Source organism: Alternaria triticimaculans (genome assembly GCF_023758025.1).
Source record: "Alternaria triticimaculans strain BMP 0046 chromosome Unknown scaffold_17, whole genome shotgun sequence".
Classification (NCBI taxonomy): domain Eukaryota; kingdom Fungi; phylum Ascomycota; class Dothideomycetes; order Pleosporales; family Pleosporaceae; genus Alternaria; species Alternaria triticimaculans.
In genome coordinates this window covers 221,286-247,400 of record NW_026055974.1, presented here as the reverse complement: position 1 = coordinate 247,400, position 26,115 = coordinate 221,286, and the positions used below count along the sequence as shown (strand labels likewise).

The window sequence follows — 26,115 nt, the reverse complement described above, 5'->3', positions numbered from 1 at the left end:
TGCATACGACGCAATGGCACTTCTATCCCAGTAACGCACCGCCCCTGCGCGACTTTGAAAGAAGAGACTTGACAAGAAACCATCGGCCTTGACCACAAGCGAGCGTATACGACGGCCATGAGGTCACGTAGAGACGTGCAAGCTCTGGAAGAACTCGTCTACTACAGAAAACTTCTCTCAGATAGCGACGTTAAGAGATCATCAGCACCATGTAACGTAGCGGACCTTCGAGGTCGTAACGACTTTGCTACGACGCGTGTACACAACAGCACAGTGCATAGGTGTGCACCACTGGCTCGGGCGTGCTTCGTGCCGTGACAACGCATCGTTGCCTACCTGGGTAGCGCCATTAGACGTCGCTCGGAAAGAAGCAAAACTTCCAGCAGTATTGATTGTTCACGAATACTCCTCTTCATCAAAATCACCAAAGATCCAATGCTCTTCGAGCCTCGCTCGTTCTTCGTTCGACTCAGCTAACTCAAGCGCAGCCGCCTTGAGCTTTCGTTCACGTTGTCTAGTCTCTTCGTACTGCTCTAAGGGTACCCATCCCTCCGGGCCGATGCCAACAGCATCCCTACAAGCCTGGAGCTGCTCGTCGGCTTCAACCTGCGCAGCATGCAGACGCTTACACTCGGCTACCTCGTGTTCTGTGAAAGAAATCGGGCAAGGAACCTTCGAATCGCCTCTTGCGCTCGATTCTGGGGCGGTAATACTCGACCAGTTCTCCGTTAGATAGATGAGATCAGCTTTCAGTGTCACATTATCGCCTTCCCAGGGTTCGCTCGCGTGATCAAAGAGTTTTCGTCTTATTATACTGAAGTCGTGGGCTAGGGCGTTGTAATGAATCGGGTTTAGTTGTGCAGTCTTTGCAATATAGTAGTAGTGGAGTTGACGCCGGCGTAGGAGCACGGCCTGCTCGAATTGTTCCCTCTCGCTTAAGTCGTCAAAATTGGGTGGTAATTCTGGCACTTCAAGCGATTCTGAAATGGCGTCACCGTAATTCTGGAGGCTATTTGGGATACCGCACTGCAGGAAGAGCGGGAGTATTGCGCAGTGTTGCCAGTCAATTAGACTAGTGATTTCAAGTTTATCCGAGACAATTACATTGTTTGGTTGGAGATCGGGATGTCGTAGTGTCGGCCGGGCAAGAGCTTCGTTGTCATGCGGAATGAGATAAGACGCAATTTGCAAGTATCTCTCCAGGCTGACAAGATGATCCAAGGGCGATTGCTTTTGATAGTTGTAGATTTCTCGCCGTAGATGTTGGAAGGGGTGAAGCGGTCGACCGAACTTCGTCAGATATGCGATTTCTTTCTTGGCCCCAGCAATAAGTGCCGATGTTGGATCTCTATCTTTGGAATAATTAGTTGAGATGGCTTGTAGCAGATGGTCAACAAAACGTGGATCTGGCTGTGTAAGTGGAAGAGCTAGCACGTACGTGGTCCGCGATAAATCTGGAGATCGCCCCGTTTCCCATACCACATGCGGAGCCTTGTGTCAGGACCAATGCAAAAGTCGCCATCGCGGGCAGATTTGGCGATAGGACCCTCGAATTTATCGAATCCAGCTGGCAAGTCCTTGGTGTGATACAGACTACCGCTTGCCTGAAACTCAAGATCAAACAATTGAGACTCCAGCTCCACGAGTTTAGTGACGACGGCAATCCGAGCCTTTTCAGACAGGTCAAACCAAACGTCACCCAAGTTCGTGCCCCGGATATACTCCATGAAGATGTATTCGGTACCAGCTGCGTTCTCCGAGGTAGCTGAGTAGCTGTAGACCTTGGGGACAGGTATACCGTGTAAACGGAGAAAATCCATCGTCGCGACTTCGCTGGCTACGACCAGGTGCTTCGGCTCTGTAACCAGGTAAGGAATGCGTCCAACAAACTGGAAGCCGTCACGCATCGTGATCAGAAAGGTTCGATTGAAACCCCCTTCAGCTAGTTTTTCGAAGGAAGTCACGTCTTCTACGTTCTGATTGACAGCTGCAGCCGCGAAGCGCTTGAACTCCGATACATCAAAGACGCGTCTTCGTTCAGAGTGCTTCGAGGCGTCATTCCAACTTCATTCCATAGTCAATATGAGCCATGGCTGTGGTGGAAGGGTTTGACAAACATCCATCGCCCTGATGTATATTCGAATAGCTCAGCGGGTTCGTTCGTTGAATAGTAAGCCAAAGAACGAGTCGATCTTGAGCCGAAACTTCCGGCTCTCGAGGTTTGTACCGTCCGTGGAAAAAGACGACAGAAGCCATCGGTGAATAAGCGACCACTGGAGTTCCGATAACACGCCATAACACAATCGCGCAGTGGAATAGTGTAGCGCAGGGGCAAGGATTCGGTCGCTGCAGCGGATGCGGATCAACTCAACCGGAACGCTTGGACTACTTGGCATGCACTAACACCGATAGCGCAGAAATCCCAACGAACGGGATCTAGGAGATGAAAAGAGGAGGTTGGAAAGTGAGGAATCTACGCGCCCTCACGCGAGACGGGACTGAAGGATTTCGTTGTGCTTACGCTCATCTCTACCTGCGTGTTGCCCTTGCGCGAAGTTGCATCGAGCAGCTAGTAGATATCGGCACCGTACAGTGAAACCTCTGCGGCATTCCCTGGAGTCATTTTGCGGTCGTAAAACATCGTGGAAATGTGATCGTGGGTCGGTGGTTGTCGCAACTTCAGAGCGCCTTCCAAACCACGCTTTGAAGGATCGGTAAGCAAAAAGCCTCGGCAGGGCGTAACAAGGCTGAGCGCAGGGTCATGTTATTTTCGCCCTGCAGGATCTCACCACCACGAGGGTGCGGCAGGCTTGTGCCGTGATCTTGCTGTGTAGTCTATGTCCAGTGCCTTGGGTGTGCAGATCGTTGGTGTTAGGCCGGGCAATAGCTTCACGTGTGTCAAGCCTTGAACCTGGAAGCCTGCCGGGCATCACCAGCTTCAACGAAATATTGCGCGATCACTTCGCTCGAGATAGGGTAGTGATGGAAAGAAGTATTGCATTACCACGCTGTCTTCATCAACAGCGAGTTGGTATCTAATGCATCCCAAACGCCAGCCATGATTTTTCCCACCTGCAAACACGCAATGCAAGAACGCATAAGACCCCAGCCCGCTTAACGGTGACTGGTCTTTCCGATACCACGCTTTCCTGCAGTCTAGATAACTGTTAGCAATTGTGCTGAAAGGTAGATGGTTCGGAAGCAAACTTACCAAATGCTTGATCAAAGAACCAGTCTGGTGCCTATCGGCCTCACCCTGCCTGGCCATCCTGTTCATCTTCTGCTGCGACAACTTCTGCAGCCTCTCAGCCTTGGAAGCGGCAACCTCATTCGTAACACCATCGTTCCTCCTGTTGGTGCTCTGGCTGCGGCCTCGGCTCTTGGCACGTGCAAGCATAGCAGCACCAGGCGTATCGACCTCCATAGCATCGCCACCAGGAGCCTCTGATCTTCCACGAGCCAAGCTGCGGCCTCGCGCCTCTGCCTTTGCAGTCGTACGCTCGACAGCCGCTGAGGGATCGTAGCCGAGACTCTCCAGATGTGTCTCCATCTTTGACATTTGCATAGCCTTCTTGGTCCTGGGAATGACGGCCCTGTTCTTGAGACTCTTGCGCATCTTGGCCTCGTTCCGGATGAGTTGCCTCTTCTCACGAATGAGCTCTGCCTTGTACCTGATGTCCGCTTCCTCTGCGTCTTCAAGGTCGTCGTCGGAATCGTAAAAGCCCTCACCCTCCAGCTTCTCCTCCTCAGCTTCGAGCGCAGCAAGCTTGGCCTCGATGTCAGGGTCGATGAAGTCGTAGACGTTCTGGCCCTTGAAGACCTCAGGAATGCGGTCGTGTTTCCACTCGTCGTTCTCGAGCATGTAGTTCTTGCGAAGATCGATGTTGTACACACCAGCGCCACCGTCTGCCTCTTCCAAATCACGCTCCAGGAGCGGCCTGTCAGGGTCTTCCTTGTCGTACTTCTTCTTGTTGAGTACAGCCTCTGGGATGGAGGTCTCGCGAGTAACGCCGCCCAACGGCTGGGCAACGTGAATACGGCGAAGCAGCTCACCGAGACGACCAGAAGGCTCACCGGCGCTGTTGGTACCGGCCTTGAGCTTCTCAGCGTTACGGGCAGCGATCAAGCGATCGCAGACTGAGTTTCGCACAGCCATGACACCCTCAGTCGTGTTGCAAGAGAGCTCGAGCATCTCAACTTCGCCGGACTTGAGCATACCCTGTAGCTGTTCCTGGGTCTCGGGGTCGAGCTGGTTCGGGCGCATAAGATCGATCTTGTTGATGACGATGGAGATCAGCTTGTTGGCGAACAAAGGCTTGATGTTGTTGAAAAGAGCGATTTGCGAGGCAACGGAGTAACCGCACTGCTCGCTGAGATCCATGAAGTAAAGAATGTGGGCGCGGAGATGGGCAATAGCGCAGATCGACTGATGTTCGATAGTGTTCATGTCCTCGAGTGCGTGGTCCAGGATACCGGGAGTATCGACGGCCTGGAACCGGAGCATCTTGTAGTCGAAATGTCCGACATACAGACTCTTGGTGGTGAAGGCGTAGGGCTGGACCTCGACATCGGCCCTTGAGATGGACTTCAAGAATGAAGACTTGCCGACGTTGGGAAAGCCGGAAATGACGAGTGTGCGGGTGTTGGGGTCAATGGACGGAAGACGACCCAAATGCTGCCTGACCTGCTCGAGGTAGACGAGAGGGTCCTTTAACCTCTTGCAGATGGTGGCCATGCGACCCAGCGCCGCCCTCTTCAGCTGCTTGCACTGGAAGAGAGATTGTCCGTACTTGAGAAGACGGACATAGTCGCGCGCAACCGTCTCGATCAGCGACTTTGCGGTCGAAAGCTGACCAAGCGCAATTCTGAAGTGATCCGCATCGTATAGGGTGTTGAGCAGATCGCGGTGGAACGGGTGGATGTCGGCAAGGCGCGGGAAAGCCTCGATGGTGGTGGAGAGGCGCTCGGTAAAGGTTTCGGAGGTGTACTTGACTTTTCGCGTGTAGAAGGCTCGAATTCTGCTGATCTTGAATCCAGCACGAATCTGTGTCGGCAATCTGGGTTGCAGTCAGCTTTGTCATCCTCTATGCGATATGCATTGCGCCTGCGAAGTCGCAAAGCGCCGGGTGGTAGAGGGAAGGCGCTTTGCGCAATTGTGTCGAGGAAGGCACCTACCTCCTCTGGGTCCTGGAAAGCACGATGTCCAGAAACTCCTGGCTCGTAGGCACAGCGGGGATATCCTTCCACTGGGTCTTCATTCTGGCGATTGCGGTATGTTGATGTCGAGTAGAGCCGTCTGCGCGTTGGAGAGACTTCAGGGCAAAAAAGTTCACGACGCTATCGATACCGGTGGGGAAAATAGTTCGCCTCGCCGCCGCGCTAGTCCCGCATCCAATGCTAGCGTCGTTTGTCCGGGCAGTTGCACCCATTCATCACGCGCCTGACAACACCGTAGCCCACATTTCCACTACTATGTTCTCGAAATCACACAGTACGTCCGAGCCGCAGGACTCGGCACTTTTGCCTAGTCAACATAACAGCACTGCCCTTATGGTAACTTACAACTATGAACATATGTATACTTCGGCGCAACTAGTATTGACCGCCGGCCTGTTCCCAGGGCAGTAACATCTGGAGCGGCTGATGGCGCGAGCGATGCCTTCCGCGTCGAAGTGTCCAGCTTCTCTTTCTGTTTCTACCATCTCGATCATGTTCAGATGAATTCATGATGAACACCACGGTGAAAGAAGCTGTCGCCCGCTGCCAGTTACCAAGCTGCGCGTGGCTCTCTTCAACTAATCTGACAAACCTCACCAATGTGCCACCTCTCTTGCCAGATTCGGATCTTTCGGGCATCGGAGTGAGTATCAAGACTTAATCTATTATCACTTCGCCTAACTCCGGTACGATAGGTCATCTTGGGTTTCTCGATCTCAGCATACCTCACATTACTCCTACTCATCATCCACTACATCACTGTCCACAACGTCCACCAAACAAAGAGCACAGCAAACATCCGCGTCAATGCAGTCGACCATCGATTCCTCACTTTTATACGCTCACGTATCTTCTCATGGACCCCCAGCCGACGCTTCCAGTACGCCGTTGAAAAGTCCGTCCTCATCCTTAGCGACCTGAACCTAGTCACTGGCACCGCGATCCTCGTCGCCGGCTACTCGCAGTTGAGATGTGGTATCTCAGCATATCATTGGCAAATGATGGTCTTCATTTCGTGGTTTGCCAGTTTCGCTTTCGTGTCTGCTACGGCCTTTCTCGAAGGCTGCTCTCAGACCAACAAAAATATGCGGCTTGTCAGACTGGTCTTTATGGTTCTCCTTGCTTCTTTGTTGATTGCTGCTTTGCTTCCGACGGGGTCTAGGATGTGGCTCAATGGGTATCCTGATGATGGTGAGGGGTTCTATCCTAGTTTGAGCGCTGTTTGCTTCTACAAAGAGCTTGGTATGCGGTCGTTCTTGCGACGAGGTCCCAAGATCTGGTCTATGATCTTCTCGGTGGTTATCGTTGGTGTGTCTTTTGTTCGGTGTGGTATACAACTACTTGACCGAGATGGAGATGTGTCCCGCACATGCCTTCGGACCTTACCTGGAACGAAGTTCAAGCAGTTCCTCAGCTTCCTGGAGAGGAAGACACTACCTCCTACGATTGAGGCCTACGTCTGGCACCTACCATACCTACTCTCATATGCTGGCTTCGTAACCGTCCGGGTCTCCTACGATGTCTTCGAGTCAATGCTATTGGAGATCCTCTGGTTGGCATTTGCAATGGCATGGGGAACCATCAAAGTCTGGGATACACGCGCCGCAGCCTCATGGAACTATGACGGCTACAACTTTACTCTCAACCAGAAAATTTCTGAGGAGAATTCCTGGGGGTTTGGCCAGACTTTACCGTTAATCCTGCTTCTACTACCACTTCTCTCAATGGCCCAGGCGTACCTTGATGACGACGCAAAGGCTCAAGAGACCCTGCGAACGGATGAGGACACATCCTCCCCGCCTGGAACGGCGGCGACCCAAGAGATGGAGGATCCGAGCGCTGTAGACCCAGACCCGTTCGTGCCTCAGAACTGTAATCGGCTTGTCAACCTTCCAACATACCCCTACGAGAGCTTCGCCTCACACGACTGGTATCACGATCACCTGGTCCTCCTGGTCTCACAGATCATCATGATCAGCACCGTCGCGCTTTTCTTTCTCACGCGCTTAGCAGACATCTTCGGCATCTCCTCCATCCTACGTAGTAGGCTCTTCGTTATCTGGATCCTAGCTATCTTACCGCTGGCGTCGTTCATTCACCTGGCAGCATGGTATCTTGCAGCTTTAGTGGTCGGTAAGTGGCCTGGTGTAGGGAGACGGTTGTCCAGAGAGAACGGAGAGGAGAGAGAACAGACCAGGAGAGGGCAAGTGGTGCACTGGATATGGCGAGCGGGACTCATAGCAGGGTGCTTACTGTTCACGTTCTTTGTCAGTTTGGAGTCGGCCGGCCCGAACTCGCTGTTCTCGTATCTGAGATGAACTCAGGTAATGCTATATCAGGTTCATTCAATTAAATCGGTATCTCTATCGTACTACCCACTCAATCTTGAAGCTTCAGTCTAGAACCTGGTAATGAGCATCTACCGGATTCTTCCCATTAATCGTAAGAACATCCTGTGGACACGCACTCATCACCACAACTACATCCCTAAGTGCCTCGAGCACCACATAGTCTCCTGCCTTCGTCTTCGGCTCTTCGAAGCTAATGCCTCTCTGCGCTCCCTCACCTTCCTGCGTGATAGGAATGTTCATAAACAAATTGAACGGATCCGGGACTCTGCACCCCATCTTCGCTTGCAGGTCTTCAATCCCTTCCTTCTCCTCAGCCGAGAGAGACGAAGATGAGCTCAGCGCGTGTAAAGCATCCCAGAAGTTGTCTGTGCAAGACTCATGGTATCCATTCACGCCCAGCTCACTATACCGCCACCGATCACACGCCGCGACCAAAGTGTCGTGTACACCTGGACTTGTATCTTCCACCAGCTTGACCATCGGTGCCCTCTTCTGACTGACCATTACATCACCCACTGCAGGCGTCACTTTCAAGAGCGTTGCCCGGCAGTGGCACATGGACATGTATTCGGGGGCGCTGGCAGCGGCATTCGCAGTAGCAGAGTACTTGGACGGCGAGTCTGCGGTCGCGTTTGGGTAGAGTGCTGCTTCGACTTTGGAGGACGCGGTAGAAAGGCCGGAGGAAGGAAGTGCGAGCGCCCAGGTATCGACAACTTGGTTTCCGTACGTGTTTGTTATCTTTATCTTCTGCCCGGCTTTGACGAGGGTGGCTGCTCCGCGGCGGGCGGGGACGGTTTGGAGGGAGGTCATGGTGGGGAGTTGTGGGATGCTGTAGTCTGTAGTCTATGAAAGTCGATATGTGAGTATGCAATAGACCCAAGCTGCTACTTGGGGGCAGGTGAGGTATGCCATCATTTGTATATGCATACCCCACTTGTGCTGTCGCGTCAGGTCGTGGGACGGGAAGATAGGGAGATAGGAAGACCGCGTCCGAAGCCTATGTCATCCTTCGAGCATAGACTAGCGCAAGAATGGTGAAGTCTTTGTAGTCGCCAACGACAGCTCTGGGTCGTGTCTACAGTGTAGCGATCGAGTTCAGGCGCGCGAAGTGTGCGCGTAGCACCGAGTCGCAACCATGGTTCTGGCCTCGGGGGCGTCTCTTAACCACGAATGTGGTTTAGACGAAAACCTATATAAGCAAGACAGAATTGAGCGCAAAATATTAATCGAGAGTCGTTTGGTGAAAGCGAAAGTAGAAATTGAAGTTGCGACATCGAGGTACCACCTGCACCTGCAATCGCGCGTATCACGTGTCAAGAACGCGGCTTCCTGGAAACGACACCCTAGCATTCCCGAGCGCCGCAACCCAAATTATCCCCACCACAGCTCGACTCCTTTACCGCCAACCCGCACCATTCCTACCCACTCCCACCATGGCTGCCCTCGCCACCAAGACCGAGTCGCAGAACATCTTTACCAAATTGAAGTCGAAGCCCGCGAACAAGGTACGTCTTGCAAGTAGACACATACTCGGTCAATGCCTAACACATCCCTAGATATGCTTCGACTGCGGCGCAAAGAACCCAACATGGAGTTCCGTACCCTTTGGCATCTACCTGTGTCTCGACTGCTCGTCCAACCATCGTAACATGGGTGTCCACATCTCCTTCGTACGGTCCACCAACCTCGACAGTACGTTTACTCCGTCATGGCTCTACAATACGCATACTGATTGAGGGTAGTCTGGCAATGGGATCAATTACGAATCATGAAAGTGGGCGGCAACGAAAGCGCCACCAAGTACTTCCAGTCGCACGGAGGCTCTGCTGCGCTCGCGAGTAAAGACCACAAGGCCAAATACACCAGCAATGCCGCCACCAAGTACAAGGAGGAACTGACCAGGCGCTGCGCCGCGGACGCCAAGATGTAAGAACCAATTCTCTTACATGGTAAGCTGGGCTAATCCGATCCTACCAGGTACCCCAACGAGGTTGTTATCACAGATGTACCCGAAGTTGGCACCGACGGCACCAACACGCCAGCCAACGACGAAGACGACTTCTTCTCCTCATGGGACAAGCCCGCCATCAAGCGCCCGTCGAACCCACCCTCGCGTACCGGTACACCCAAGATTGGAGGATCACCCTTCCTGAAGCCTGGCGCCAACGGCAATGGAACAGACCGCCCCAAGTCGCCACTAGTTGGTGGTGAATCGAGCACACCCGCTGCAAAGCCCGCTGCCGTACGAAAGACGACCGCAGGCGCTGCGCCGAAGAAGAACATTCTGGGAGCCAAGAAGAAGGGCCTTGGAGCAAAGAAGGTGGTTGCCGCAGATGGAGGCCTAGACTTTGAGGAAGCAGAGCGAAAGGCCCGTGAAGAGGCTGAGCGCATCGAGAAGTTGGGCTACGATCCCGAAGCCGAAGCCGCTGAGGCCGCAGCGGCCACCAAGTCGAAAGCCCCCGAAGCATCCGCCATTGTCTCCCCGACCCCCGTATCACCGCCACGAGGCGGTTTCGGTTCCACTTCCAAGACCGAGCGTTCTAGCCAGGATATGGAGAGGTTAGGCATGGGTGTACAACGTCTAGGCTTTGGACAGGTGGGTGCAGCGAAGAAGGCTGCACCGCAGAAGAAGATGGGTGGCTTCGGCAGTGTAGGCAAGCCTGCGCAGGATGACGGCGAGAAGTACGCGCGAGACAAGTTTGGCACACAAAAGGGCATCTCAAGTGACGAGTTCTTTGGACGCAACGCATTCGATCCTACTGCCACCGCGCAGGCCAAGGAGAGATTATCAGGTATGCAGCATACGTGAAAGCATTTGCGTCCAACTATCTAACTTGCTATGTAGGCTTCGAAGGCGCGAGCGCTATTTCCTCCAACGCATACTTTGGCCGACCTGAAGACGAAGTCGGCGACGAAGACTACGGCGACCTCGAAACCGCCGCCAAGGACTTTGTCCGCAAGTTCGGTCTTACCGCTGGCGACGATCTCGAGAACCTAACGAACATGCTCGGCGAGGGTGCGACGAAACTGCAAGGCGCTGTCCGGAACTACCTCAACTCGTAGGATGACTTTGTGGATGATGTTAGGGCCGAATACGATGGGCGTGCGGCCGTGTACTGAACATAACGATCCGGTATACGGAGAGCAGGGCGCATCACCATGTGCAAAGCTTGTCGCAGATGTCGAACAACAGGTGTGGGCGCTTGGTGCATTGCATGGAGCGGGCAGATGAAAGACCATGAAGCGTGGAGTTGGCCGTACATTTCTATTGCGCTGGAGACGTGGGCTTGGGAATGGGTGTTTGGGAGTATAGACAAACGCAACTAAGAGTCCCTTCAATTCAACCTCGTAATCTCATTCCTAGCATTATCTAATGTGTAACTGAACGCCAGACATGAGCATCTAAACAATGAAGTGAGCAAACATGTCCAAATCCAACACAAACACCAATATCCCCATCCACCCCTCCGCATATCCAACCAATCAATCCTCCCTATCCCCCCAAACATCAGCCTCCTCCCTCGCCACAGCATCCAAATCAATCATCCCCTTCCCCCCGCCACTTCCTCCTTCGTCGTCACCTTCTTCCTCACTACTACTCTCCTGCCCCCTTGCCTCTTCCCTGCTCATAGACCCCCACCCCGCATCTTCATCCTCGTCGTCTTGCGGAAAAGCAGGGGACACAGGGACGAAGTCGTCCATGAGGTTACTCGGGAGACCGGCGGGTGCGGGGCGCGGATGCGAGGATGAGGGTGGGGAGGGGGAGAGGGGCATCATTGCCATTTCTGGGTGGTTGGATAGTGGTGGTGTGGAAGGGCGGTTTGGGGGCGTGGTTGCAGCGTGACGGGAAGAGGACGGTTCGGCTTGGGGAGGTGGATGTGGAGAATGAGAGATGTGGGGTTTGTTGCCTTCTTTTGAAGAAGGTCGGGGGTCTTCTGTTTTCCTCATCTCCTGCCTCGGTGTCGTCTTGACAGCAGGAGAAGTATCGACTTGTTGTGTAGGCGGCAACTTGGCATGATGCTCCTGCTGCTGTTGCTGCGAGAATGGGAAGATGGAAAAGAGGCTTTGACTCAGACTGTGTCTATTCGGTCCGCTGGGTCTTTGTTCTTGTCGCAGTGCTTCTTCCCTGGTTCGGGGTACGTTGGGTGGCGGATGCGATGCGGAGTGTGAGTGCGAAGGAGCCTTTCTGTTGGACACTGGACTGGGCGGTTTCGCAATTGTGGCTTCTGGCAAGGAGGCTTCGCACATTTCGCAGGCTGTCAAGGCGGGATCGTTGAGGAAGGTGCAGCGTGGGCATTGCTTTTTGAGGTCGGGTGTCGAAGGACGGTGGGATGGGGCGAGTTCCTGGGGTGGTTGTGCCTGTGGTCGGGGAGGTTGGCGTGGAGGTGCTGGCTCGTTCTGGGTTGGCATTTGGTAGCCTGGACTGTATCTCTGCGCCGTTCTTGAATTTGCTGGCGCTGTGTCCCGTTGTCGGCTGGTAGACGATGTGCCTGCGCTCGCTCCAGCGTTTGGATTCGGGTCCACTGATATCACTACCTGTACGTCTCGCTTCGTACCACACTTCATACACTGACACTGCCGTACAACGCTCTTCGTATACGTATCTGTGACCTCGGTCGGTGCATCGAACCGGATCTCGAACTTTCCTGGCTCACCGAAGCCTGGCGTATTTCTGTCGTTTCCTCTCCCTTTCGCATTTGCATAACCTGCTCCTTTCGCCACGATTGGTATAATAGGGTCAACCGCTCCAAAGATGAGATGGTCCACAAAGGGAATCAACATTAACCTCCCACTGTTCTTGATGTGGTGATCAATTTCCGGACGGAGTTGGAACGAGTCGATAGACTGTAGAACGCGGAAGTACTTGTTGAACATGTCGCCGTACCATTGGCGTGCCTGAACACCCTGCTGCAACAGATCTTTCGCGATATTCCGCGGTGCAGGACTTGGCCAAAGTGCGTCGATCAAATGCTTCTCTTTCAGCGCCTTCCTCACCATCAAGTCTAATCTCGCGCATTCATATAGTCTCTTCTCCAGTCTTTCGTGCAACTCGTACTTTGCGAATCGAATAACCAAGCCTCTTACGAATCCGGCATCGAGGTTCCATTTTCTTGTAAAGTAGTCTAGAGATTCCAGATCTTTCTGCGCCTGCGCGTTTGCGGGCCGGACGACAAGCGGTGAGAGTTCATGGCCCATGGAAATCCATCGTTCGGTTTGTCTTGGGAAGGCAGTTGCTGTAGACCAAAATGAGCGAATGGGGTAGTACTCGGCTTTGAAGTAGTTGTAGACGAAGTCTAGGAAGTCGGCTTCTGTGAGCGGCATTGCTGCGTGGCCGCGTGGGATGTCCATGGTGGATGATGATTGTGGGTGGCGAGACGCGTAGAGGTCACAATCTTGGAAGGTAATCAAAGGATCATACGTGACGGGAGATGAAGACTTTGGCCGTAGATGTGAAGGTAGTTGAAGCGCTGTCGTGCTCTAGTGGCCTGAGCTATGCGGAATGTTGCTGCCTGGATGGAGTGAAAGATTACGCATACAGGGACAAGGTAGGAATTAACAAAAGTGACGATGCCTATTTGAAGCTGCGCCACAGCATGTGATGTGTTAGAAGCGCTTGGAAGTCCGATCCATGGATTGCTCTGCTTGTTCTTGTGACTGGGTTGCTGGACACGCACGTCATTGTGTGGCGGTGGCTGTGCTCGCACCTTCCGCGTCGGACCTGAGCGCCCTCTTTCTCGGCATTCCAGAACTCCACAACTCCACAACAACACGCTCGTCCCATTTTCGCAACACGCCATCGACACCCATAAAGATGGGGTATCAATGCGCACTCACCTGGCGTCGGTATTTCCGTCTCTGGGGAAGAACGGGATACTGCGCAGATGCTTAGCTGGCGGGAACAACGAGATCGGGCTTTCGACGCAACCCGGAAAGGATTACGGAGCATCATAGCCAGAACATCTACAATTCGACTGCCTTTTCTCATGGAAATACCTCAACCTTATCCGGGTCATGCCGTCTGGACATAGCCCAGCCTTGTCAGGGTCATATTGAGGTATCCCTTATATCTGCGTGGAGTATTACCTCGGCGTGGTAGACAATCCGAAGGAACTGACCTCTTGAGAGACCAAGAAAAAGCCTCAGGAACGGCACATCTAGAATAAAACTCTCCTTACCTTGACGACACTAACCATGTTTGAAGGTGGTAGCATAATCGTTCTAGCCCAAGTCTTGCGCAAGGGTCCGTGGAGGTAAGGGTTGATCAAGGGATTTCCTGTCCAAATACGATCTGGCTGATCGGTGTGCCGCATCTTACTTTCGAAGTTCTCCGATACGTGGAACCCCTCATCATTTATGTTGGAATCGGTGTTTTGGCCCTGATAAGAGGCTGTCGACATTGACGCACATGGCTCGCACGGGGTATACAGCGATCTACCTGGAGATCTCGGCAGCCTGCTGCAAGTGCACCCGCATGCGTGTATCTAGCACACGCCCGATTACTAGACGCCGTTGACTAGTTAGGAGGCGGGCGAATACACTTATACTTGGCTTGGTCCCTCATTGTCGCACAATCACATTAACCGTCCCAATCCCAAACTGATCTTCGGCGGTCCATATGTACAATGTCTACAATGTCTACCACTACAACGGAGAAGGACGAAAAGCCAGAGCGGCTCGATATGTCTGATGGTTTGCAGATCGCTCAACCTGAGACATATCCCGAGGCCGTCAACCGCTACTCTGCCAACGGCGATACGAAGCTACCACAAATCAACGATGATGACGATGGTGGACGCGGCCGTCTGCCGCGGACGAGGTCATCTCGCCTGCGGGGTTCTCACGACATTCTTTCGTATCGCACTGCATTGGACAGCGATCAGGACCAGGCTCCTCACATACAGGTCCCTCCTGATATGTGGAAGAAGTTCTTTGCTCATCGGCGACGTAAATACTGGTTTACCATCGCCATGTCATTTACCATTGTCGCTGCACTCGTCGGCACTAGTATTGGGGGAGGACTTGTGGTGCAAGAGAAAGCCGACAAGTAAGACATGGTTCTAGTTATCCGTCATTGTCTAATGCTTGAGTAGGAAGGCCGAAGCACTTGCAGCGGAGCAGGCGGCGGCGAGTTCGAGTATGGAGCTGTTTCCAACACCTACATCGGCGAGTCCATCGGATATTTCAGCGGATGCCCCATCGGATACTCCAACGGATAGCCCAGCGGCTGCGACTGAAGACACGGGGACTTACTACAGCGCGAGGCCATTTGGCGCCATCCAGTCAATCAACACAACATGTCCATCCACGCTCCTCATCTCAAGTCGACTGGAAGGCAAGAAGTCCGATATTAGTGGTCGGTATACCTACAACTGTCTCGACAGTACCAACATCCTCGACACCATCCTCATGAGCTTCACCGCATACACCCTGGAGCAATGCGTCGACGCATGTAGTCAATACAGCGCTATGAACGCAAGCAGTGTCTGCAAAGCCGCTGTGATTAGCTCTGACTTTAGCGCAAGGTACGAGACTGAGAATGGAGCGAATTGTTGGCTGAAGAGTGGGAGTGGGGATGCGAGTACGGGGCAGAATGGGTATACAGCGGCGGTGTTGCGGGAGGATTGATCGAAAAAGAAGATGTTTTGTCTATCGTTCAACATTGTACAGATCATTACCGGCGTTTCTCTTTGTTCATATGATGGACGGCTTAGGTTCCTTTTTTGCAGAATTAGCGATCGTTTGAAGTGACTCCGTCACTACCTGTTCTATACCAATACCAGTCGTTATAGTTTTGTGTTTCAACAGCATTCCTATCAAGGAAGCACTCTGGGGCCTACGTTGACGTGAGTTTGCCTAATTTGCATGTTGTCATTGATGTAGGCTCCAGATCTGTGTAGGTTTTCCTTGCATCAGGTATGAGTGTGGGTGGGCTGCTTGTTCGCTATAGTTAGCATGAAGCCGGTTTACACTTCAGGCAAGTCTCATTTCAGTGCTCTTCCATGTTAGAATCCATGAGATGACGCAGGCTGGCGATGACTAAGAGAAAGTCGCCTGACCGTGGTAGAGCAGGGATCGTGGTAGGGTAGAATCTTTCCGGTCGTACCTGCAAGTGACGTATACTCAACCCGGGCAGTGACTTCACATGTCGCTAAGAGCAAAAGAGAAGTGACTTACCATGTTCCAGAGGCTGTGCAGGTATATGCTCTGCCTATGAAGCGTCCTGTGGGTCCGGGCAAGAAGTATTAATGGGCAAAAAGATATACCAACCCACTCTCGAACCCAGAAAGATGCAAAAAGAGCAAAAGAATTGTTTCCGACACCGGGAATCGAACCCGGGCCTTGCCGGCACTGCGCTGCAACAGCGAGCTGACTCTGCGATGAGAGCGGCAAATCCTAGCCACTAGACCATATCGGAAATTGATAAAAGGTAGAAGAGATACAGGTATAATAAAGGGAGTTACGAAAATTTGACGTGGCGACGATGAGGTTTGACCATACTTCGTTGGGAGGGTCGGGGGGTATAGGAAACTACACTGGCAAGCTCGTGGAAGATTCTGACATGTCGATAGTGATGGCGGGGAACTTTTCTGCAGACCCCTGAATACCCCCACTTCGCGAAATCTCTACCACCAACATCCCGGAGGTACTGCGGATATGCCACAATGCAGTTCGAAGCCGCTGGATTCGCCGTACGAGTGCTTGGAACGATATAATTGATGCAACACATATGGTAAGCCAGTGCGGTAGGGCTTTACTAAGCTACACGGCTCTATGTACATCTCGATCAAGATCTTCGACGTGAGATGTCTGCCAACACCTCGCAATATCACACAGCAGTCTTTTGCAAGGAAGCATCCCGGCTGTTGCCTGTGTTAAGACGGCGCACTACTTTGAACGACGTTAACTTCGTCGATGCGACTACTACTATATTTCATGACAATAGCGAAATCGATTTCGGCATCTCGATCTATCAAATACGTCTACAACGTGATAAGCCTAGGATGCTTTTCGGGCGCATAAATTTAGCGTTCTTGTAAAATTTGGCTAGCGATGGCAAAGCATCTATACTTTGCCGAAAATCAAGATTGTTCGAGAGCCTCGCGATGGAGACTTGCTAAACACACGGCGGTTGCCGAACTTCGATTCTTGGTTCGAGAGTACTGCTGCAAATTGGCCTCCTCGACATGTCACACTGCAGCAGTGGTATCGTGTGGCTCTTCCTACAACGACATCGCGGCCACCGCGTTGAGCAACGAGACTAAACACCCTAAAGCCTATGTTGACTCTAGATTGTCTACATTGTATATAACTATATTGATGTAGGCCCCTGAGTAGCCAGCGTCTTTCTTGAATGAGGTGCACGAGTGCTTGTGCAATTGAGCCTTGTCATTATACCAACACCACGGTACAGATATTGGACAGTCCCTCCCATCTCAATCTCACCATGTCAAAACCACTCCGCTTCTTGATCTGCTCACACAAACCATCCTACTTATCCCAATAACACCCCATCTATCCATCCCCTCACTTACCATTCCTATGCACCCCAATAAACGTCCTCTCCCCCCTATACATATGAATACTCCTCGAGAAATGATCCTCCTCCTCTTCCTCCTCTTTAATCCACACGCCATCCACCAATTTCGCCCTAACCATCTCCTCCCCCTTCCCATCCACCATCTCCCCGTCCACCCCCTCCCCAGGCAAAACCCCCCCATCCCTCGTCCTCCCCTCCGCCATCCTCACCCCCACAGCCTCAACCACCGTATCAAATCCAGCCTCCACATCCTCCTCACCCCACGGCAGACTATCAACATCGATCTTACTCTCCCGGCCGAGCAAACACATGATAATAACCATAGCACCCGCTTTCGACATGACCTGATTATGCTGTTTACACGCGTCATCATTGCAGCACTCATTACACCCCTCCAGACAATGACAACTCGTAAGCCTTTGACACGCCTGCTCAAGCAGCGTATCGATAAACTCGAATGCCTTTGTACTAATCCCGCTGCCGCTAGCACCGCCTTTTGCGTCGTAAAAGGTAAGTCGCGCCGGTCTTTTGCGTGTGGATTCTTTCGCCAGGAACTCTTTCTCGGGGACTTTGCATTCGGTGCGGACGTCGCCGGGCATGCTGATGACGAAGTTGGGCATGAGGGATAGGACGGCGTGTTCGGCGGCGTGGATGCCCGCTGCGATGTTCAACCTCCTCGACCTCAGGATATCCAGCGCGGATTTGGGCACGTCGAGCCACATGCCCTTGCTAAACAGTATGATAGGCGGATTATCAACCTGCACGGCATCCAGAATCCGTCTTTTCTTATCAATCTTGAAGAAGCCATACACGACTTGTTGGATCTTGATAGGCCCGTAGAAAGCTTTGGACCTGGAACCGGGGATACGGCGGATAGCTTCTGTTTCTACGGGGTCGATGTCTGTGTAGTCGCGTTGTTGGGTTGTCCAGTCTACCTTTACATATTCGACTTTTGCGAGCATGCGCTCTTGGCTGAATTCTTTGACGAGGTAGGTGTTTCCTTGGTGGAGGAAGATGCCGCCGTCGTAGAGGGTGAAGAAGGCGCGCGAGGCTTCGAGTTCTTCGAGTACGGTGTTTTTGCCGTGGGTTACGTCGATTATGGCGAAGTGGTCTTCTTCCGTGTCGCGGATTGCGACTGTGCGGGAGGGTTGGGGGAGGAAGCGCGTGTTGACGTGGTAGAAACCTTCTTTGTCGCAGCGCATGCGCTCTCGTGCGATTTTGGGGAGGAGAGGGCCGAAGTAGGAGGTATCTACTTCGACGTTGATGGGCATCTCGTGAGCGGCGCATTGTACGTGCCCTTCCAGGACGAGCATGTTTTCTAGGTCGACTTGAAGTGCGCAGTTGGGTTTTGTGAAGATCTCGTCTGGGTTCGACATGTAGTACTGGTCGGTAGGAAAGCAGTCGCCGACTAGTACGGATAGCGAGTCTTTGTTTCTCCTTCCAGCACGACCACTTTGTTGACGCAGGTTGGCGATAGTATAAGGAAAGCCGACTGTAACGACAGCGTCCAGTGAACCGATATCGACACCAAGTTCCAACGCACTAGTAGCCACGATACCACAGAGCTTGCCGTCGAACATCTCTCGTTCGATCTCTCGTCTGTCTTGCGGTGTATATCCGCCTCGATACGACATAACCCGAGCAATGACCTCCGGTCTTTCCAGATTGGTAAGTTCGGTCTTGATAGCAGCAAGTAACGCTTCACACTGCTTCCGTACACGACAAAATGCGATAGCTCTGACGCCCCTCAACATCAATTGACAGAACAGTTTCGCCGTCTCCGCCATACAATCGCCGCGTCCAGATGTAGGGTCACCAGGGTCCTTGAACGGCGTGTTCCAACACAAGAACTCTTTACGCCCGGAAGGAGATCCGTCAAAGTCCGTCAGTTTGACTTCGTCAACACCGAAGATAGTCTTCATGTGCTCTTCAGGATTCGCGACTGTAGCCGAGCAGGAGATGAACTTGACATGTCGATTGCCCAACGCCGCGCATATCCTGCGTAGACGACGCATGATGAACGCCATGTGTGCTCCAAACAGTCCGTTGTAAACGTGCAGTTCGTCCACCACTACGAACCTTAGGTTCTGAAGATACGTCCGCCAGGCATCTTCTTGCGGCAGGATAGTAATGTGCAGCATATCCGGATTTGTAAAAATGATGCGTGCCTCATCCCGGATGTAATTACGATCACTCATCGGCGTATCGCCATCAAATGTCTCAACTAGGACTTGTTCAAACCCCGGCATAAACCGCAACAGCTCCTTCATACTCTTCCTCTGATCCTGCGCTAGCGCTTTCGTCGGAAAGATATACATAGCCCTCGTATTAGGTTCTTGTTCCAGCTGATGCAAGACCGGTATCTGGTAGATCAATGATTTACCAGAGCTTGTCGAAGTAGACACAATGACATTATGCCCGTCATAAAGATTGTTGATAGCCTCCGCTTGGTGAGCGTAAAGCTGAGTAATGTTCCTCGTGTTATACAGCGCATTGACGAGGTTCTGCGACATGGCGAAGTTCAAGTCGCCGAAGACAGCTTCTTGTGGGTCGAAAACACGGTGGCCGTCTGGCACGATCTGCCCAGTGTACCACTCCATCGTCTTGATCTCGTTCAAGATATCAGGAATAGGCTTTCGCTCCGCGGGTATGGAAGCTGGTATGAGCGCTCTATCCGGACCGGGTGTAGAGTGCCGACTCGCAGCCTCCACAGGAACAAATGCTTTTGAAACCTCCATAATCTTCTCAACCGAATCCACCCCCTCCTCAGCACACTGATTCAAAAACGCATTCACCGCCGACGTAAACTTGACATTCCTCTTCTCAATCAAATTCATCATCTGCTTCTGACTATACACCGGCATCTTGAGATCCTCATTCCGTAACTTCGTCGTAGCCTTCGTCGGTTCTCCCGTTTTCTTATGTTGCACCTGGCGCTTCAAATCACCGTCGATGAATTCAAACAGCAGCACCTCTTTATGCTCGCCTTTATCCGGTTCGGGTTCCAGTATCGCGAAGTCGGTTGTCCGTCTGCCGTGCAGATTATCTTCTGAACCCATCAAGTTGATTTGTAGCATTGCCTCGTCAACGTAGGCGAAGTTGATGGCTTTGGGTATCAGGGCGGTGATTTGCGCTACATCTTCGATAACTAGCTCTCGTTGTATGTTCGCTTCGACGGTGCTGCGCAGGTTTTCGAGGGTCGTCGCGAGGTGCTTGCGCGTGCAGAGGAATGTGTAGACGAGGTTTACGGCGCGGTGGACTTGGGCGAGCTTCGTGAAGTGCTCTGGCCATGGTATCGACGTTTCGACCAGGGTGGACGAGTTGTTGCGCGCAAGAGCTGGTTTACCGGCACCAGTCTTCTTGGGCGCTCGCCGCGGCTTCTTTCCTCCATCGTGTGTCTTCGTGGGGACGCTCGTAGTGGTCGTGGCTGGGTCGGGCGCGTTGGGATCGATCATTGAACCATCCGGTCCAACGATCCTGTGAACCTCCTTCACCCCCTCGCCTTCTGCAGCTGACGCCGCTGTAGTCGCTTCCTCATCATTATCTCGCGATTTCCGCTTTCGCTTTCGTACAGTCTGGTCCGAGACGGTGGCAGCCTTGAGTCGAGGCATCGTGGGGACGTTGTTATGGACGCAGCGCCGGTGGTAGGGAGCATTGTTTCACAATCAATGACGCAATGGCGCAACGGCAAGAGTGATCGTGCACCTGGGGGAACTTCGCTTCGGCGTCGAATTTACTTGATTAGGGGGTCTCAAATCACGTTCTTAGCTGTGCATCTGACCTTGCACACAAATCGCTGCGACATCTTACAAAAAGACGCGATCCTCGCGTCGCGCGTCGCCACGCTCTCACGTGCGCTAGACTGCCGCGTGGGCTTTTCTCTGATCGGGCCCACGCATTTCACAACAAACATTTCACAACCACATCAAAATCACCTCTCTCGCGTCAACACTTTCTGAAAAGAGTCCAAGATGCATTTCCACACCTATCCCCAGGGTATATGGCCAAAGAAGATCAGCATCCCGCCCACATATCCAATCCACCAAACCCACTTCATCCAAGTAGCCACTTGTTTGTGTGAATATACAGAAGAGGTATCGAACAAGAACAGAAAGATCGAAACAACAAGCACACTCCTCGCTAGAATGCAGTGATATCAGAAAAGACAGACCAGGGAAAACCCATCAACAAACAACAAAAAATAAGCCATTACATCGTAAATGAGAATAACAACAACATCGCCTCGTCGGGCAAATTTTTTTCATCAGGAGAAGGGGGCGACTTAGTTGCCTAAGCGCTTTCGCTGTGCTCACAACGCCCCACCCGCACCAGGAAGAAGCATCTCGATGCACTTCGTCAGCAGATTGCTCGCCTCATGCAACAACTCCCACCTCGTCTTCTTGAACATGTCTCGCATGATGATGAGCAGACCGAGACAAGCATTGCGATTAGAGGTTTTGCTAAGATCTTCCGGTGACCGCACACCACCAACACGGTTGAGGTAGAGAACCATATCCCTAACCTTATCATCATAGGTGGGGAGCTGGTATGGTTCCTTGACCGGACCATCGAGCGCGAAACCATACGACCACACGATCAATGTGGCAAAGTACAGCACCCATGGTCGGTTGAGGAGGTAGTCGTCGCGTGCGGAGTAGGAGAAGCCAGCCGTGGACGGCGTGTTGGGGTTCAGACTGTGGTCTCCGGCGACCATGACGTTGGAGAGGAAGCGGAGGGCGTAGAATGTGGCGTCCCGGGCTCGGGCAGTGGGGGCCCACATCTCCTTCATCCGACGTTGCGCGCCATTGTAGTCTTGCGGGGTTATTGACCGCCCGAGCAGGCGGGGTGCGCCGGCGTAGATTTGGCAATCGACAATGTCGACGTGCATGGCCATGTGTGCCAGGTGGTGGAGCACGGTTCGGGACTCGAACACGTTGTCATCGTCAACACCTTGCGAATACCCGTATGAGCTCGAACTAGGGCGGTCTTCGGATCGGTTCAGTGAACTGTCGAAATCTTGCTTCCAGAAATCAAAGGCCCGGGTGAGGGAGCCCCGCCATTTGTCGCGTCCGCCTAGTGCTGTCGTCACACCAAGTGAGCTGACTTGCAAATCTCGCTGATTCATGTGCCATGATACGCTCAGCAGACCGGCCATGAGGATTGTGCGTCCAAACGAATTCGTCCGTACCGTCTGCCCATTGAGCGTCTTCTTAAGACCGTCAAGGAAAGACATTGGTTTAATGCCATTCGATGTGAGGGACTGCTCGACTCGTCCCACTTCAGAACTACTCGTTGCAGACCAGAGCGCTTCGTCGCATGGCAGTGGAAGTCGCATCTCGTGAGCGACCATGACAGCGCTGTGGCCGAACATGGTAGCGTGGATGCTGTCCATGACGAAGGCTGCGAATGCTGCCCTCCTAGTAGCCTCATTCGTGATCCAGTGGTTCCACCATTCGTCTGGCGTGTTTGCTCCACCGATTCCGTTGCTCTTTCCATCTTTGACACTAGGAGGCGAGTCCATTGCTGACCGTCCGATCAGCGAGCTTCCGCGCCTCATAAGCGTCAGTGTCGTGGCATGATGGATGTGCGCTCGTTCGTGTAGCGGGCGCGTAGAGTACATCTTCTCAAACGACTCGAGGAGGAGCAGGCCTTGGAAGATCCATAGCTTAGCGGGTGGACGAAAATCAGCGTCCATAAACAGCTCCCAGCGCAGGTGCCACGCCAAAAAGTTAGCCAGCGAAGCACAAGCCTGTGTAGTCTCTTGACCGTAGTTCTTCTCCAAACAAGACGCTCCGAGACACATGATGGCGAGCAACAGCAGCTCAGGACACGTGCTTGCATTGAACGTTGGCTTGTGGAGGATTGGTAATTGCGGGTGGAAATGTACCCAGTACGAGCTGATGTACGTTTGCATCATATGCAAACTGAGTACGTGCCGGCTGTCGTCTTTGTCACCCTCCATGAGTTCCTCCTTCTGCTTCTTGACTGGCGCATGATCTGTTTCGTTGAAGCGCAGATGGATGAGGTCAAGAAGGTCTTTCCGCTTCTCTTCTGACAGGGCAGATTCGGGAAGCGTGGTGTCTAGTATGCTATGAACAGCCATGGGATGTGCAGGCGGTGCAGGATTGTTCAGATAGCCGGCGACTGAGGGGTCATAGTTAAAATACGGAGCTTGAAGGCCAATTTGGGATGACGCACCAGCTACGGGGTTTACTCCGCCCGGGTAATCCATGGGCGATGCGCCTCCTGGGTTGAACTGATTGTCATTGAAGAGCCAGGCGGCGAAGTCGTCGGCCATGGCGAATGGTGACCGACTGTATCCATTGCCACCAAACATTGGTATGGCATACGCGGGATTCTGCTCCATGATGGCGTCAGAGACACCCTGCATTCTGTTGTCTATTTGAACTGTAGACTCAACACCATTCATGGGCGTCTGTCCAGAAGTGCCATTGTAGAACTGGTTCTCTTGTTCTCGAGGAGCAGGGGTGCCGGTTGGCTGAGGGTACTCTGGTGGAGGTAAGGAGGAGAAGGGAGGAAAGTTGTTTTGTGATTGATACGCACTGGCGCTGTTTTGGTAGCCGGTCGAGGGCGCAGAGGGAGTATACTGGGATGGTGTAACGGCAGAGTTGAAGGGTGAGCTCGAGCCATACGAGCTGAGATTGGACGTCTGCGCGCGTAGATCGGGCCGGGTGAAGTTCCCATTACCCACATGTGGGGAGTTGTGGAGAGAGTTGCGACCTCCACTGTAGTTGCCCAAAGCGGCCGGACGCGGTGGGGGTGCAAAGTTTCCAGCGCTCTGGGACTGCATGTCGTAGGGCTTAGCTTCTGAGCCACTGCGGTACGTATCGTCGCTCACTGTCCTCTGCAGCGAGTCTTGCCTGCTGAGCGTGGCAGTCGAGCCTGGCGACTGGAAGTTTGGCGGCGACATTCTGCTGCCTGGGCCTGCGTTGGAGGCTCCAGACGGCGGAGACTGCATGCCGAGTGCCTTCTGTGGCGGTGCATTCTTTCCGCCCAGTGCAGCCGTCACAATGGGGTTCAGATTGTGCATGTTGAACGTGTCCTTGCGCAGCAGCTGCGAGCCTCGCGCCGTGTGTCTCTCCTTGTGGCGCGCGCAGAGGTCCTGGCGGACAAAAGATCGGTGGCAATCGGGAAAGTCACAGTGGTAGATTTGCTTGGGGTTGTCTGTCTACGTTAGCTGGGTGAGGCCTGCGGGCGCTGCTGCACTCACGGTTCAGCTGATGGCGGTAGAGGTGCTCTGCGCGGGAGTAGCTCTTCCCGCAGCCCTCGTGCGGGCACTCAAACTTCTTGTCGAGGCCCTTTCTGCTGCGCCGTCTCTTTCTCGAGGAGCCATGGCCGTCACCCTCGCCCTCGCCGCCGGATCCGTCTTCGTCGCGGTCGCGTCGGCGGCCACGGGTGTCGGCGCTGTCGGGGGAGGCGGGGGTGGGAGGCTCGTTTGCAGGGCCAACCGTGGAGTCCATCTTGTCTCGGAACTGCGTCTGGATCTTGCCCAAATCCGACGCGTGCGCAGCATGCATAGACAAGATTTGCGCCGTCATTGCCAGCGGGTCGTCAGGTGCAATGTCGTGTGTCGCGACGCTGGCAGACAGTGCGCGTGTGTAGGGCTTGGGTGGACGTTGTGTAGCCTGGTGGCGGAGCGACTCGTGTGCGCGGTTGCCAGATGGTGTTGATGTTAGTCAAGAGGCGCTCGGCCATGGGCGTGCATGCTGCTTTGGGAATCACACGGCAGGCGAGATGCTGGGGCGGGCCAAAAGCGACGGCGTGGGCTGCGCAGGTCTTAATCGCCGCGATCCTGGGCGATGACCTGCAGATAGATGTTAGAGCCTCTGGGTGCGTGTCGTCGTGGCGAGAACCCTGGACGGGGAACGTGGGGAAGAGCAGCTCGTCGTGGGAGGCAGCAGGACGGGCGCGGGTAGACTTGTGGGAATGGAATGGAGAGGGCCGATGCCGACTTGGGACGGCGACTAGGACTGGCTCTGGCTCTGGCACGACTGGGGACCTGTGACCACGCAGACCGTCCGCAGTAGCCGCGATAAGAATTCAAGATCCCGTGGCTGTGGGTAATGTCTAAGCACCAGCTGGCTGAAGTAGTGAGGGGTAGCTCGCAGCCTTCCGACGACTCCAGCCTCCGCCGTCAGCAATTAACTTTCTGAATGCACTCCAAGACGCCCGTCTGGATGCTGCAATACTGCACCTACACCTGCAGCCTGCTGGACCACCAGAATGTGGAGAAGCGAGCCGGCGTGGGACTGGCAACTCGGGCGTGGGGGCCGCTGGAGCGCAGCATCTACTCGACCTTCTCCGACGGCACCGTCACCACTTCTCGTAAACGCCATTGCAGTTACTGGTCGATAGCAGCGCGTGCCTGTTCATGCACCGCAGACTGTGCACCGCCGTATGCACAAGGCTGCATCAAGCATGCGATGCTGCACGTGGAAGCATTCGACTCCTCCTCCTTCCAGGCCCGCTGCCATCCTGCCCACTTCTGAGACTGTTGATATCTCTGCATCGCTTCACCCATCTCTAGACCCTGATTTACGCCCCTCTATACCTCTCTACACCTCGACCTGAGCCCAACCCGCCCAACGCGCAACTAATTTCCACACCTCATCACACGTGCGCCACTCGCACCGCGCTGCTCATTCGCCAGCATTTACCCAGATGCTAGTGCCCACTCGGCCCGTCGGCCACCAATTGATACTTGCAGCCTGGACGCCCTACCCCAGGATCGTCTTGCCGCGCAGCGCGACAAAACACGCAGACGCATCTACGGTCCACTCCCGCCAATGATGCGCGGCCCGGACGTCACCCTCTTCTTGCGGCACTCGGAGCCCGGCGAGCGTCGTCGCATCGGTATCCGCATTTGATTAATTTTGCATATACGCATTGATTTATTCGGAGGAATGTCAAGACGGAACTTGTCTAATTGAGCCTCATCAGCCCTATCTGTCATTAACACCGTGTGACGAGACAGTTCACGCAGTGCAA

The 26,115-nt window shown here is 53.5% G+C and overlaps 8 protein-coding genes and 1 non-coding gene across 9 annotated transcripts; 2 read left to right on the top strand and 7 right to left on the bottom strand.

Moving 5' to 3' along the window:
- Nucleotides 1-396: 396 nt before the first annotated feature.
- J4E78_008852 (uncharacterized protein) lies at nucleotides 397-1,907 on the bottom strand (the record flags this gene model as incomplete). The annotated part of the gene is made up of 2 exons (XM_049369451.1): nucleotides 397-1,352; nucleotides 1,439-1,907. The coding sequence occupies 2 exons, from the start codon at nucleotides 1,905-1,907 to the stop codon at nucleotides 397-399; spliced, it is 1,425 nt and encodes a 474-aa protein (XP_049218775.1).
- A 1,207-nt stretch (nucleotides 1,908-3,114) lies between these two features.
- On the bottom strand, nucleotides 3,115-5,258 carry NOG1 (Nucleolar GTP-binding protein 1; the record flags this gene model as incomplete). Its single annotated transcript, XM_049369450.1, has 3 exons — nucleotides 3,115-3,156; nucleotides 3,212-5,057; nucleotides 5,176-5,258. The coding sequence occupies 3 exons, from the start codon at nucleotides 5,256-5,258 to the stop codon at nucleotides 3,115-3,117; spliced, it is 1,971 nt and encodes a 656-aa protein (XP_049218774.1).
- A 470-nt stretch (nucleotides 5,259-5,728) lies between these two features.
- On the top strand, nucleotides 5,729-7,458 carry J4E78_008850 (uncharacterized protein; the record flags this gene model as incomplete). Its single annotated transcript, XM_049369449.1, has 4 exons — nucleotides 5,729-5,860; nucleotides 5,913-6,192; nucleotides 6,574-7,350; nucleotides 7,415-7,458. 4 exons carry the CDS (start codon nucleotides 5,729-5,731, stop codon nucleotides 7,456-7,458), a joined length of 1,233 nt encoding a protein of 410 aa, XP_049218773.1.
- Nucleotides 7,459-7,610: 152 nt separating this feature from the next.
- J4E78_008849 (uncharacterized protein) lies at nucleotides 7,611-8,378 on the bottom strand (the record flags this gene model as incomplete). The annotated part of the gene is made up of 1 exon (XM_049369448.1): nucleotides 7,611-8,378. The coding sequence occupies one exon, from the start codon at nucleotides 8,376-8,378 to the stop codon at nucleotides 7,611-7,613; it is 768 nt and encodes a 255-aa protein (XP_049218772.1).
- A 623-nt stretch (nucleotides 8,379-9,001) lies between these two features.
- On the top strand, nucleotides 9,002-10,631 carry J4E78_008848 (uncharacterized protein; the record flags this gene model as incomplete). The annotated part of the gene is made up of 5 exons (XM_049369447.1): nucleotides 9,002-9,073; nucleotides 9,125-9,260; nucleotides 9,311-9,494; nucleotides 9,546-10,360; nucleotides 10,414-10,631. The coding sequence occupies 5 exons, from the start codon at nucleotides 9,002-9,004 to the stop codon at nucleotides 10,629-10,631; spliced, it is 1,425 nt and encodes a 474-aa protein (XP_049218771.1).
- A 420-nt stretch (nucleotides 10,632-11,051) lies between these two features.
- On the bottom strand, nucleotides 11,052-12,917 carry J4E78_008847 (uncharacterized protein; the record flags this gene model as incomplete). Its single annotated transcript, XM_049369446.1, has 1 exon — nucleotides 11,052-12,917. The coding sequence occupies one exon, from the start codon at nucleotides 12,915-12,917 to the stop codon at nucleotides 11,052-11,054; it is 1,866 nt and encodes a 621-aa protein (XP_049218770.1).
- Nucleotides 12,918-15,880: 2,963 nt separating this feature from the next.
- J4E78_008846 lies at nucleotides 15,881-15,984 on the bottom strand. Its single transcript has one exon. It is a non-coding gene; the product is annotated as a tRNA-Glu (tRNA).
- A 1,109-nt stretch (nucleotides 15,985-17,093) lies between these two features.
- J4E78_008845 (uncharacterized protein) lies at nucleotides 17,094-20,717 on the bottom strand (the record flags this gene model as incomplete). Its single annotated transcript, XM_049369445.1, has 1 exon — nucleotides 17,094-20,717. The coding sequence occupies one exon, from the start codon at nucleotides 20,715-20,717 to the stop codon at nucleotides 17,094-17,096; it is 3,624 nt and encodes a 1,207-aa protein (XP_049218769.1).
- A 698-nt stretch (nucleotides 20,718-21,415) lies between these two features.
- J4E78_008844 (uncharacterized protein) lies at nucleotides 21,416-24,644 on the bottom strand (the record flags this gene model as incomplete). The annotated part of the gene is made up of 2 exons (XM_049369444.1): nucleotides 21,416-24,291; nucleotides 24,338-24,644. The coding sequence occupies 2 exons, from the start codon at nucleotides 24,642-24,644 to the stop codon at nucleotides 21,416-21,418; spliced, it is 3,183 nt and encodes a 1,060-aa protein (XP_049218768.1).
- Nucleotides 24,645-26,115: the final 1,471 nt, after the last annotated feature.